Genomic DNA, 12816 nt, shown 5'->3' on the forward strand with positions numbered 1-12816 from the left:
GGAAGGGAATGGCAAAGCACCTCTGAGTATCTTTTGCCTTAGAAAATCCTATGGAATTCATGGGGTTGCCATAAATTAACAGGTGACTTGAAGGCACATACACACAAGAGTATAAGCAGATCTCTTGCTTATAGAATGGGGTTGGTTTAGGAGACATTTCAGGCCACTGCTGGCCTATTGCATCTGGTCAGCCTAAGATAAATGTTGGCAAATGGTAGCCTCAGGGTTAAATCTGACCTTTTCCTTAGTTGCAAACACTCAGGAGGAGTGAGAAAAATGAAGAATGTGAAGGCTGTGCTCTGCTGCTTTCAAAGAGGAGTAGAGAATACTTGTTCCTTCATCCTCTCTAAAAGGTCCTCTAGAAGAATGACTTGGTGATCAGGCAAGTTTGGATCACCATTTGGCACCATTTTCCTTCCATGTCGCTTTAAGATAAAGTAAGATGGCTATCAGGGATGTAATTCAACACAGGCCGCCTTAGTATGTTACCAGCTTGGCTTTCGATCTGTTTGAGTCAAGACTGAAGATCTTTTAGTCCTAATGATGTTTTACTCCAAAACCACCTCAGTCCCCAACTATTGGCCATGCTGTCTTGAGCTTCTGGGAGCTGAAGTCTGAAACATCTGGAAGGCCACAAGGTCTCCACTACCAGTACAAGGAGAGAGATGAGGAGCAAAGAGATAGATGTGAGTAAATGTGGCTAAGCCAAAAACTTCATCCAGAAAATAGTTTGAAGGAAGGACAGGGCTTGGGCTTGGACACATTACAGCAATTGCTGGAATGTCTTATCCAGCATGGCTAAGGGTTATGATGTCTGGGACGTTTTGCGCATTTTGATGCAAAAAACCAAACAAAACCTTTTCCCAAGCTTGGGGCCTTCTTTGAATTGCAACTTCATCAGCCCTTATTAGTACTGTATAGACAAAAGTGAGAATGGATGGGAGTTGCTGTCTGGGAACATCTAAAGAACTAAAATAAATGGTGCAGGAAGGCTCAACAGACATGGGTGATGGGCATGTGGACTGGTGCCCTGAAAGCACACCTCCCATTTTAGTAGTGCCTCCAGTTCCTGCCCTCCACCCTTCTCTTCTGTCTTCTGAGCGCCTCATATTTTTGTCTGAACTCCTTTGCTCATCTGTTTGGGTCACCAAAGCAGCTTAGAGGGGGTTTACACTCTTAACTGCACCACAGGAGGGCAAGTAAAATGGACGGGTGTGACATAGGGGGCTGCCTATGAACAGCTTAGGGGACGGGGACAGAAGGAAGTGGGAGGATTAGTAAATGTAATAGAGGAGGAACTGTTGCCTGGGCTGTGTGCCTGCTGTCTGCTATCCTTCCCCCCTGACTTTTGGAAAGGGAAGCGTTTTGGGGTGTTGAGATGAGGCTCCTGGGGTTCTTCTCCCTTGGAGGCAGGAAGGGCTCTTGGTCAGATCTCCTGGGTTGCCTCACATCCCTTTGGAACTGAGAGATCTTGGACCATTCAGCCTGTGCCTGTTTGGTCCCTTGCAGGCGTGAGCCAGATGGTGCCCAGTTAACCTCCTTCTCTGCTTTAGACCTATTAGAAGACAGATTAAGGGATGAAAGGCCACTGCAGCTGACAGCGGTGGGAGGGGGCATGCGTCCGTGTGTCTCTGTGTGCTCTCACACACGGGTGCATCGGAGAGGAGAGGTTTTGCCTTGCCAAGATCCCTTGGGCCGAGGCAATGGGACAGCCCTGTGCCATGGCAGTAGGACAGAACTGGGGGAGAAAATAAGAGAGGAAGATTTGGAGAATTTCCATCAGAGGGAAAACATCATGTACCCATAGTCTGATTGTCTCTGGTGGATGCTGCATTGCTAGCGTTGCCTCTTTACAGAAGCAGATCCAGAACTTAAAAAGCGGTCAAGCTGGCTGGGAGATTTTAGGGAACCTGAGCTGAGCCGATTGGTGGCATTCTTGGAGTCTCTCATTCATAGGATCTCTATAAGTCAAAGTCTGCTAGACAGCAAATAACAGTCCTTTGCGCTTCCTCCTGTGCGTATCAGAACAACCTGACATGCTGAAATTAAATCTTATTTGTCACAGCAATAGAACAGGGGTGGTGGCTAAAACATTGCCCTCCCAGTATTGGTAACTCCCATCATTCTTCAGCATTTACGATGCAGACTAGAACTGCTGGGACTTATAGTCCAAAGCCTCGAGGGCCATACTTTGTCCACTTCTGCAATCAAACACTGGGGAGCTTTATATCTGTAGATCGTGCTGTTCTTAAGGATAGAGGCACGTGCCTGGATTTTTTAATAAATGGTAGCCCTAGCAGCAATCGAAGAGGCACTGATCCAGTTGCCTCTTCCTTTGGAATATTTTCAGTGCCACACAGAGAGGTAAACCTATTCTTGTCTGCCCTGTCCTGATAAACCAAATACCAACAGAGAGACAACCAGGGAGAAAAATGATCAAAACATTCCTTTTTTTATTGCATACCTTACTGGGTTTTTGGTTTTTCTTTTTTTAAAAAAAAATCACGCTTATTAAATATTTACATTACAGCAGCTGAGAGAACGCCAGTCGTGCAAGAGAGAGTTCAGGGAGAACCTCCTCTCATCTCCTCCCCATTGTTTGCTTTTTCCCAAGGGGGGAAATACATATGTATATCTAGAACCCACAAAGCGAGCCCCCCCCCCCTGTCCTCCCCCCCCGAAAGCCACCCTGCTGTTTCATGCGTTTGCATCACCTGGTCCATAAAAAGGAGTCATAGGCACAAGTTTCCACGAACCCCACTGTTTTGCTTGCACCATAATCATAGTAGTTACTAAGTGTGTAAATTATGAAATGGAAGCCAGATTGAAAGAAGACGACGGGGAGCAGAACCTCTGCTCCCTCTGCCCTTCCCTTGGCTCCTGAGGAGCTGGATTTCTCTATTCAGCCCTTAAAGCGAAGGTGAAGCCCCTTCCCCTGAAGTTGGAGGAGAAGGGCTGTGGAAAGCACCTGCAGAATATTGCATCATGAACTTGGGAGGTATTGTGGTCAGTTCTGTAGGTTATTCAATTGGTTGGTTTTTGCACGGGCGAAATCAAGACCCGCTGACAAGACCCCCGTTCCCTCACGGGATTTGACAAAACTCAAACGTAGGCAGACTCACTCGACTGTGTCCGTCCGAGCGTAGGCACTTGGGCCAGCGAGGAGATGTCCTTCTTGCGCACCTCGCAGATGGATTTCCGTCTGGCCTGTACTCCCCGGATGGCCGTCTTGATCTTGCGCCAGCCGAGGTGGTTGAGCTCAGCCAGGTTCAGGAGGACACAGATCCCACTCACGGCAAACATGAAGACCAAGAAGACAGTTTTCTCGGTGGGGCGGGAGACGTAGCACTCCACCTCTTTCACGCACGGGTAGCGGTCGCATTCAAAGATAGCTGGCACATTGAACCCATACAGGAAGTACTGTCCTGCTAGGAAACCAATCTCCAAGGCATTGCGGAAAACTACCTGAAGTAGCGGGAGAGAGAGGCCAAGCATTTGAAATCCTTAAAATTCAGATGCCACTGGAATAGCAAAGAGTTTATACAAGGGGTGGGCAGCTATGTTCCTTTAGATGTTTTCAAGCCAGTGTCTATCAGTCCTGGCTATTGTATAGATTGTCAATGAAGAGGAATTATGGAAGCTGGAGTGTGAAAACATCTGGAGGACCACAGTTGCCCACTCTTGGTTTATGTGAATAACTTGGGGAAACCAAAATATTTAGTATTTCTTGATGTAGCTCAAGATACTTGAGCTGCAACCTGGCAATAAAAGCAAGCTGTTTGGGTACCTAAGCTGGCATTTTGTGGACACAAAGGAGCTGTTTGGGTGAACCAACTACTTGGAAGGTATAGGCACAGGGAATCATATACCCACTATAATCATTAGCTGGGGATTTGCTTATTTGCACATTAAGGCTTGTCTGTTTTTCCTTAATTGTTTGTTATTTGTTGCACTGAGTATAGCCTGTGTTTTGCAGTTTGTATTGACTTTTTGATGTATTCCGGTTCTGGTTTCATTTAGAAGAATTGTAGTCTTTTGTTAAAGCTATAATAAATTGTGGGATAAAGAGGGGGGAAAGAAAGTCATGGGCATTGTGACTGAAATTTAGAGAAAGGCCAGCCTGAATAGAATAATAAGTACAGTTTGCATCTCCCTTGTCTGGAATTCTGAAATCCTAAATACTCCAAACCCTAAAACTGTCCACATGAGTGGCTGAGATAGTGACACCTATGCTTTCTGATGGTCCAATACACACAGATTTTGTTTCACGAACAATAAATTGTTTATAAAATTATCTTCAGGTTATGTGTATAAGGTATTTATGAAACGTAAGTGAACTTCATGTTTAGACTTGGGCCCCATCTCCAAGGTTTTATGTATATACAGATACTGCAAAATCCAAAACACTTTTGGTCCCAAGCATTTCAGTTACAGGAGACTCAACCTGTATTGATTTGAGGTAAGATGATTTAGGGCTCTATTACACAATACTGTACTGTTATAGCACTATTATTCCACTTTAACTTCCACAGCAACATCATCAAATGGAATCCTAGGATTTGCAGTTTAGGGAGGAACATTTTGAATTCTCATCCAAAGAGCTCTTGGGCTTCACTAAACTAAAGTGGAACAATAGCACTATGACAGTGTAGTGCACTAGGGCCCTTAGGGACAACTTGGGGTACTGAATCTTGTCACCTCAAATTGCACCCCTAAAAGCAAGTTAACTGCAGCCGTGTTGAATCAACATGACTGTTTCCCAAGGCCTTGCTCCAGCAACATGGAGGGATTACAACCCCTAGAATCCCCCAGCAAGTTTATTAAGCAGCCATGCTAATGTCAAGGATTCTGGGACTTTTAGTCACCAAAAGTAATGTTCCCAAGCTCTGCTTTGCTCTATGAACCCCATGATCCTAGAAAGTGTGCTAAGAGATTCCTAAGTGCTGTGAAAGGGCTACAATTATCTGCATTTTCCCCATATGAACTTGCCTGTGTTTTGCTAGGATGGTCATATTCTCCCTCCCACCATCCTCATACTATATCTCTTGGGAACTTCTTGGTAGCTGCCCCCAGCGCTAGTACTCCCTTCCCAAAAAGGTTAGACTGGCACCCTCCTTACTATCTTTCCAACTCCAGGTGAAGACCTTTTTCTTCCAGCAGGCCTTTCATATTTTATTATTTAAGGGGAATAGGTTTTGTACTTTATTTGTGTTTTTTATGTTTTTCACTTTAACGGTTTTTCCCCCTTTTGATAATTTACTTATACTTTAATGTTGGTATGGTATGGATTTTAACCATGTTTGTTATAACTGTTGGAAGCTGCCTTGAGCCCCAAACTAGGAGAAAGATGGGCTAATAATTAAAAAATAAGAATGGGACTGGGTCTTCACTGGCCCCTTTGCTTAGCACTGAATGAAAAGACTCATTTGGAGCTGTACCTCGTGCTGAAATGCTCCATCTTCAGTTATATTTTTCCCTTGACACCTGGGTTGCTTTTCATACTTTATAAATTTATAGTGCTATGATTCCACTTCAAATGCATTGCTGCATCCTATGGAGTCCTGGAATCTGTAGTTTGGAGAGGCACTAGAGCTCTCTGATGAAGAATTTCAAATACCGCTCCCTAAACTGCCAATGAGAGCCAGTGTGGTTTAGTGGTTTGAGCATTGGACTGAGCATTGGAGACCAGGTTTCGAAGCCCTCCTTGGCCATGGAAGCCCATGGGGTGACCCTGGTCAAGTCACAGTCTCTCAGCCTCAGAGCATGGCAATCCCCCTCAGAAAATACTTGCCAAGAAAACCCCTTGGAGCACACAGGGGACCTTGCCATCCATGGGCTTGCCACCTGTGGATTTGCATATCCACAGTTGGTAAGCCTTGTTGCCCCCATTTGTGACACATGTTGTGCCAACATTAGGGACACCAGGATTTAAGGTCCTGCATTTTTTTCATATCCTCAGGGTGTGTGTCCCAGAACGGATCCCCCAAAAATATGAAAGTCCGGCTGTACTTTGCCAGGTGATGTAGTAAATACATGTGACTATTGACATAAGGTAGAACAGCAATGACCTTACTACAGCAATGCACTGATGGCTTAAGTATCGTTTCCTCTTCTCAGTGGATTCTAAACTTTCCCTTGGAAATCCAGACACTGAACATCTAACAAATTAGAAAGGGTTCTCAACTCTTGGACCACCAAATATTTTGTACCAGAAAACTCAAACACCGTAGCCAATTGTAAGGGATTCTGGAAGTCAAAAGTCCCAAGCATCTGGAGGCGAACCCCAGCATCATGATCAACATTTGACAAAAGATATACCTGGATGATGTAGAAGCGGGAGATGCCCTCTTGGCGCTTGACCTTGGAGCTCTTGGGCGGCCGCAAGGGGGTGTTGGGGATTTCCTTCACCTCCAGGCAGTCGGGTTCCTCCTTGGACAAGCCATCAGGATTCTGCACCAAGATACCATTGACGTTCTTTACCTTCTTGCCCCCATCACGGGCACAGTCTTTTTCCGGTAGTGGGTAGAGGAAGGAATACCGTCGGTCCCGCTGCTTTGCTGACTGGTGCACCGAGTAAGTGATGAAGCAGAGGCTGGGGGTGCACACCAGGATAATCTGGAAGACCCAGTAGCGTATGTGCGAAATGGGGAAGGCCTTGTCATAGCAGGCCTGGTTGCAGCCCGGCTGCAGCGTGTTACACATGAACATAGTCTGCTCGTCCTCGTAAACTGTCTCTCCTACAATGGCCACTATCAAAATGCGGAAGATCACCACCACCGTCAGCAGGATCCTAGAAACAGCAAGGAAAAGAGTAAGGTGAGAAAAGAACTTCCTTCCTGCATCCCAGGAGTAACATCATTTCAAGGGAGACACCAACCTGACTACATTTATCCACTGGAGAAGGAGAAGCAGGAGAGACCTCACTTCCACTTCATACCAGAAAGGTGGCTTGGCTTGAAGAAGGAGCATTTTGACCCATCGTTGGCCAAAGGAGCAAGATCGGCTAGCCAGTGTTCAAGTCCAAAGAAACAGTGGCAACCAGGTGGGTGGGGTGGTGAACCTACTCCAGTTTGTAATCCAAATATTAAAGGAGCTATCAATTCCCACCCTATCCAATAGATTCAGCAGCTTAGATTGATCCTTTAAAGATCACGCTCAAACTCAGAGAAGTTTTATTGCTTTGCTGACAGAGGAGACACCAGCTCCCAGCCATCACTTTTTTAGTTGATGTATGCCACGTTGGGTGACAGCACTTGTCCGAAAAGTGGTCAGTGAATGAACTTGGCATTGCTCAGAATGACAGGGCAGGAGGAAATTAAAAGAAGTGGGCAGGCCTCAGAAGCAGGCTTTGCCCAAGAATGTCAAAGGGTGGCACCCTCCTAGGACCGAAGCAACTGAGAATAACTAGAGGAAAGGATGTGCCAATGACAGTCCAGGGACCTCTGCTGCAGCATCTCAGGTTGGTTGCTCTTCTAGACGAGATGCTGCCATGGATGGACCATTTGTCAGAAGACCAGCATGAATGTTCCTAAGCAATCCCCTTTGCAAGATTTTAGACTACAACTCCCACCAGACAGCATGGATAACAAGTAAGGATAAAAGGAGTTATAGCCTATAACCTGTGGAGAACATTAGGTTAGAGAAAGTTATTGGAGGGCCTTCCCATCTTTCATTCTTCTCTTTTCCACTTTCTCTAACTCAATCCATCTTAGTATGAACACACTCAGTCTTCCCCCTGCTTCAGCAATGAACAGCTTTAGTCCTCCTGATGTTTTGGGGCATATCAGCTCTAACCTATATCAAATGGTGAGGGATGATGGGAGCTGCAGTCAAAACCACTTGTGCCCTATCACTTCATTCCTATTGGTTGCCTTTTGCCCTCCCTGGGTCTATTGCACACTTGACTGATCCTCTCTGCCCCGTCTTGACTGCAGTGTCTGCCTCTTAAACCACTTTGACCAGCCATGCTGACCCTCTTTTCTCCCCGTCACTCCCTACTGCTGCTGCTTGGATGCCTTCCTTCCTGAATTAGTGTGGGTGCTACAGTCTCCCTATCAATGACAGCGGGGTCCTAGAAATCAGAAGACAGGGAGGCAACAGAGACCAAGCACCATAGCAATATGTGTGTCAGCGTGTGTTCAGTCAGTAGGATGGCCAAAGGAGAGATGGAAGGACTTCTTGAGGTTACTCCTAAATAACTTCCCCCATAGTAGCGGTGAGCAATGTCATTCCAGCTGTTTTTGGCCTGCAGTTCCCATCAGCCTTAGCCAGCACAGCCATTGCTGAAGGATTATGGACACTGCATTCCAACAACATGGAATGCAGTTCCAGCAACAGAACAATACAATACACAGAACAACAGAACAATACACAGATTAACATGGAAATCACTTCTCCCTACCCAGGGTCACACAGTGTGTGTGTGTATCCAACTCTCTTCCATGCCAGCATTCTCTGAAGATGCCAGCCACACAAAAAGTGTGCTATTGTCTTAAAAGTTGCCGGAAGGACATATCAATGCCCAAGCGTTCTTCTCTTCCCCCGCTCCATATATTATACTCTTTCAGCTTTTTGGTTGTGTTGGAAAGTGTGGTGTGGAAGACACTGTACATGCTCAAATAATTCATCTTTTCCCTCCACTTTTCTCTAGCAGGACTGCTATTGGTGACATGTACATACGTAAATTGAGTAATATGGATACATGCCTATATGTCTTCTTCTGCGTGGGTTGCCCCTGTGCACCATCTAAACCTTCTCCCCCAGTTACTGCCAAGCCCTGGGAAGGGGTACTGCTGGGGCTATTTCCTTGCTGGGGGATTTGTCCTTACTTCTGGTAAAGGACAAATCTCTTCTGCTGGATGCTTCTAGGAGACACAGTTCACATACACCTTCCTTCTGGCCAGAAAAAGGGCCACCTGAGGAATCTGGAAGAGCTGAGGATTAGGGAGGGCAGACTTTCCCATCCCATATTTTAAAGGGAAAAAAGAACCAGGCTGTCAAAGTAAATCTAGACTGGAAGGAGCTTAAAAGTTTCCAGCGAGCATCACCCTACCAGCTTTCCCTGGCTGCACCAACTTGTGGCAGCGTTCCTTAACTTGTTGTCCTCTGGATGTGCATTAACTACAGCTCCCATCATCCCTCCCTGGCCAGCATGGCTTCCTTGTCATCAGTTTAGGATAAATGTTATAGATACAGATAGTTAGATATAAACAAAGCTGCTAGATGAGTTGCTGTGTTGAACTGTTGCACCAAATAAACACATATTTTTAAAAAGCAAAATAGCTAACAAATCTGCAACAACCAAGAGTTTTGTGGAATCCGGAATTGTGACGGCATAAGCTTTTGGGAATTAGGCCACTTCAACAGACACAGGGAATGTTACCTTTTGGAAGAAGGAACATATATACCTAGGCATGCAGTGGGAAACATTATACAGTACATGCCTGTACATGTGAAAGAAAGAAAGAAAGCTGCCAATTGAGGACAGGGCGATGAATATATGAATGAATATGAGCGCCTGTTTCTCTCTACATCTATGAATATATGAATGACTATGAACACCTATGCATGTTTCTGTCTAAATATATGCCTATACACAAAGAAGAAGCGATAGTAGATATACACCCAGCAACTGAGAGTAACACTGTATGTATCTGATGCTTTGGATTTTAGTCGATGAATGCTTATGGCATTATAAATCTGCTAGTCTTTAATGTGGAGCAAAAGTCCTCATTTTTGGGTAACCATGAGGTAGCGGAGGCAGAGCGAGAGGAGAGGAAGATTCCTAACCTTCACAAACCAAAGCATTTTGCCCAGTGACAGAAGCGACTACTGCATTGCCGGCACCTCCGACCACTAGACCATACCCTCATTCGCTCTGCAAAGAAGCATCTGTAACGCATGGCTGGATGTCCGCAGGAATGCGCATCCTGCTAGGGGCTTGTGGCTCCAGACTTTCAAAATTATTGGAGAGGTGGAAGAAATGACAGCACCTATACCCTTCATATAAGAAGAGAAAGAGATGTGGTGCCTGGTATAGGGCTTTGAGTGTTGGAGCATGGCTCTGGAGACCAGGGTTTGATTTCCTACTCAGCCATACAAACCCAATGGGTGACCTAGGACCAGGCACACTCTCTCAGCCTCAGAATGTGGAGTCCCCTTTGGAGGCTTTTAAGCACTACCTGTCAGGGGTGCTTTGACTATGAATTCCTGCATGGCAGAATGGGTTTGGACTGGAGAGCCCTTGGGGTCTCCTTCAACTCTGTACGATTCAATGAAATCTTGCCATGGTAGGGGTGCTATGAGTCGGGAATGACTTGAAGGCACACAGCAAAAGAGCAAAGGGGGGTGGCAGTACTAGTAGTAGTAGTAGTAGTAGTAGTAGTGAGGAAATAACTGGGAATCCAGCTTGTTCAAGGGGAAAAGGAGCAAAACAGGGGAAGTGTTTTCAGATGCCAAGCAGCAGGGCATTTCCACAGGTGCAGCTTCCCTCTCCACTCCTTTTCCCTCCAGAGGACAAGCTGCACCTGCCAGATCCTAGATGCCTAGAGTTTTGGAAAGGGCTTTATATTTATATTTATTTAAAACAAATACACATGTTATTACAAATATTCCACACACACACTGATGTATATATTTATATCAATATAAATCCATGGCTCTTTCTCCTCTGGGTGACCAACCAGAAGGAGCTCCAAAAGGGAGAAATGGAGGGCATGCCCAAATAAAAGGGGACCCCCCATCTTCCCACCCAGCAGCTGATCAGAGGTCCTCCATGCCCAAATGGAGGACATGCTCAAACAAGAGGGGCTCCCATCTCCTTCCTACTCAGGCTGGCCAGGTGTCCTCCAAATGGAGGACCCTGCCAGAAAAGAATGGAAGGCATGCCCCAAGAAGAGCTGGAAACTTGCTGGAAACATCAAGCCCTAGTTGGCCTTCCCCCGGGCCCACAACCAACTCCCAGAATTCCATAGCCTTGAGCCAGACAGAGTTATAAAGCGGGGCCAATCCGGGTTATCCCTCCCGTGTGGCTGCATGCATCCATCCCTCCATCCATGCCTCCTCTTTGGGACCCACCTGCCTATCATGGTGGAATGCTGTTGGACCGCAGCCTCCAGCAGCCTTTCCAGGATGGTCCACTCTCCCATCGCTCCGAAGGGCTGGGCGGCTCTCCCTGCATCCGAAGGCGCCTCCGACCAGGGATGATGGGGATGGCAGTCCTAATACTAGGAGCAGCAGCAGCAGCCCAGGGGCCCCCTTCCTCCTCCTCTTCCTCGCTCCTCCTCCTCCTCTTCCCTGGCTGGCCCTCAGGCTGCCCTCCTCGCCATCAGGAAGAAGGGAAGGGAGAAGGAGGAGGAAAGGAGGAGGAGAAGAAGGAGGAGGAGGAGGAGGAAGGATGGAGGCTGGCAGGGGCATCCGCAGAGACCCCCGCAGTCATCCCTGCATCTGGAGAAGCAGAGAAAGAGGCAGCCTTTCTTTCTTTTTCTTTCTCTCTTCTTCCTTTCTTCCTTTCCTTTAGGGTCTGGGCGCTCTCTCTGTTCACCTGGCTGATCAAGGGCAGCCAAAGGAAGCAGAGGAGGAGGGAAAGAGGAGTAAGAGGAGGAGGTTGTGTGTGTGTGTGTGTGGTGTGTGTGGGGGGGGGGAGTGGTGGAAGGGGACGGATTAAGTGCAAGGCACGCGGCTGTGTGTGTGTGTGAGTGTCTCTATCTCTGCATCTCTCTCTCTCTCGCTCTGTGGATGGGTGTGAGTGTGAGTCTCTGTGCCTAAGTGTGTCTATCCCTATGTCTCTCTGTCTGAGTGCGAGTGTCTCTGCTGTGCCTGTGTTTGTGTGAGTGTGTCTGTCCCTCTGTGCCTATGTGTGAGTGTGAGTTTCTGTGCATCTGTGGGTGTGAGAGTCTCTCTCACGGGGTGTGTGAGTGTGTCTCTCTCTTATGTCTCTGTGCCTGAGTGTGAGTTTCTGTGCTTCTGTGTGTGTCTGTGTCTGTACCTGTGTGTGTGTATGGGTGTAGATGTGACTTCCTGTGCCTCTGTGTGTGTATGTGTGTATGTATGGTGTGCCTGTGTGTGAGTAAGAGTTTCTGTGCTTGTGTGTGTGTGTGTGTGTGTGTGTGGGTGGGTGGGTGTGAGTGTGTGTCTCTGTGCCTGTGTTTGTGAGCCTCTGTGTGAGTGTGTCTATCTCTATGGCCAGACCAGACAGAGACCCTCCATCTGCCACCCAACATTGGGCAGCCTTTTTATAATAGGGTTTTTGTGGCAAGATTTATTCAAAGGGAGTTTGCCATTGCCATCTGAGGCTGAGAGAGTGTGACTTGCCCAGGGTCACCAAGTGGGTTTCTATGGTCAAGGCAGGATCCAAACCCTGGTCTCTAGAGTCCTAGTCCAGCGGTCAACTGAATACACCAGAATGGCTCTCATTGGCCTGTTACAGACTGCCAAAATAAAGCTGCTTGGGGTCTCTTTGGAGGTATGCTATTTAAATGATGGATGGGTCCTAAGAGTCTGGAGGTCGCGCCAAAGCCACACTCCATTCCTAAGCACTGGAGTGCAGTTTTGGTGCAGCTTCCGGATTCTTAGGATGCATGTATCATTTAAACAGCATACCTCCAAAGAGACCCCAAGCAGCTTTATTTTGGCAGTCTGTAACAGGCCATTGTTTTATATATGTCTGTGTCTGTGTATTTATACACATGTTTGTGTGTGTGTGTGTTTATACACATGCATATATATATATTGCTCTGTGTGTGTGTGTGTGTATGTATATATATATATATATCACCTAATAGATATAGCTATCACTATATGTAAAACCAGAGAAGA

The 12816-nt window shown here is 46.7% G+C and overlaps 1 protein-coding gene across 1 annotated transcript; it reads right to left on the reverse strand.

Annotated features, from left to right (window-relative positions):
- Window positions 1–3037: 3037 nt before the first annotated feature.
- On the reverse strand, window positions 3038–11178 carry LOC121917586 (gap junction delta-2 protein-like). Its single transcript, XM_042443670.1, has 3 exons — window positions 11077–11178; window positions 6319–6790; window positions 3038–3465 (listed from the first exon to the last, which is right to left on the reverse strand). The coding sequence occupies exons 1-3, from the start codon at window positions 11145–11147 to the stop codon at window positions 3103–3105; spliced, it is 906 nt and encodes a 301-aa protein (XP_042299604.1). The 5' UTR covers window positions 11148–11178; the 3' UTR covers window positions 3038–3102.
- Between the last annotated feature and the right edge of the window lie 1638 nt (window positions 11179–12816).

The sequence above is a fragment of the Sceloporus undulatus genome, unplaced genomic scaffold (genome assembly GCF_019175285.1).
Source record: "Sceloporus undulatus isolate JIND9_A2432 ecotype Alabama unplaced genomic scaffold, SceUnd_v1.1 scaffold_24, whole genome shotgun sequence".
Classification (NCBI taxonomy): Eukaryota; Metazoa; Chordata; class Lepidosauria; order Squamata; family Phrynosomatidae; genus Sceloporus; species Sceloporus undulatus.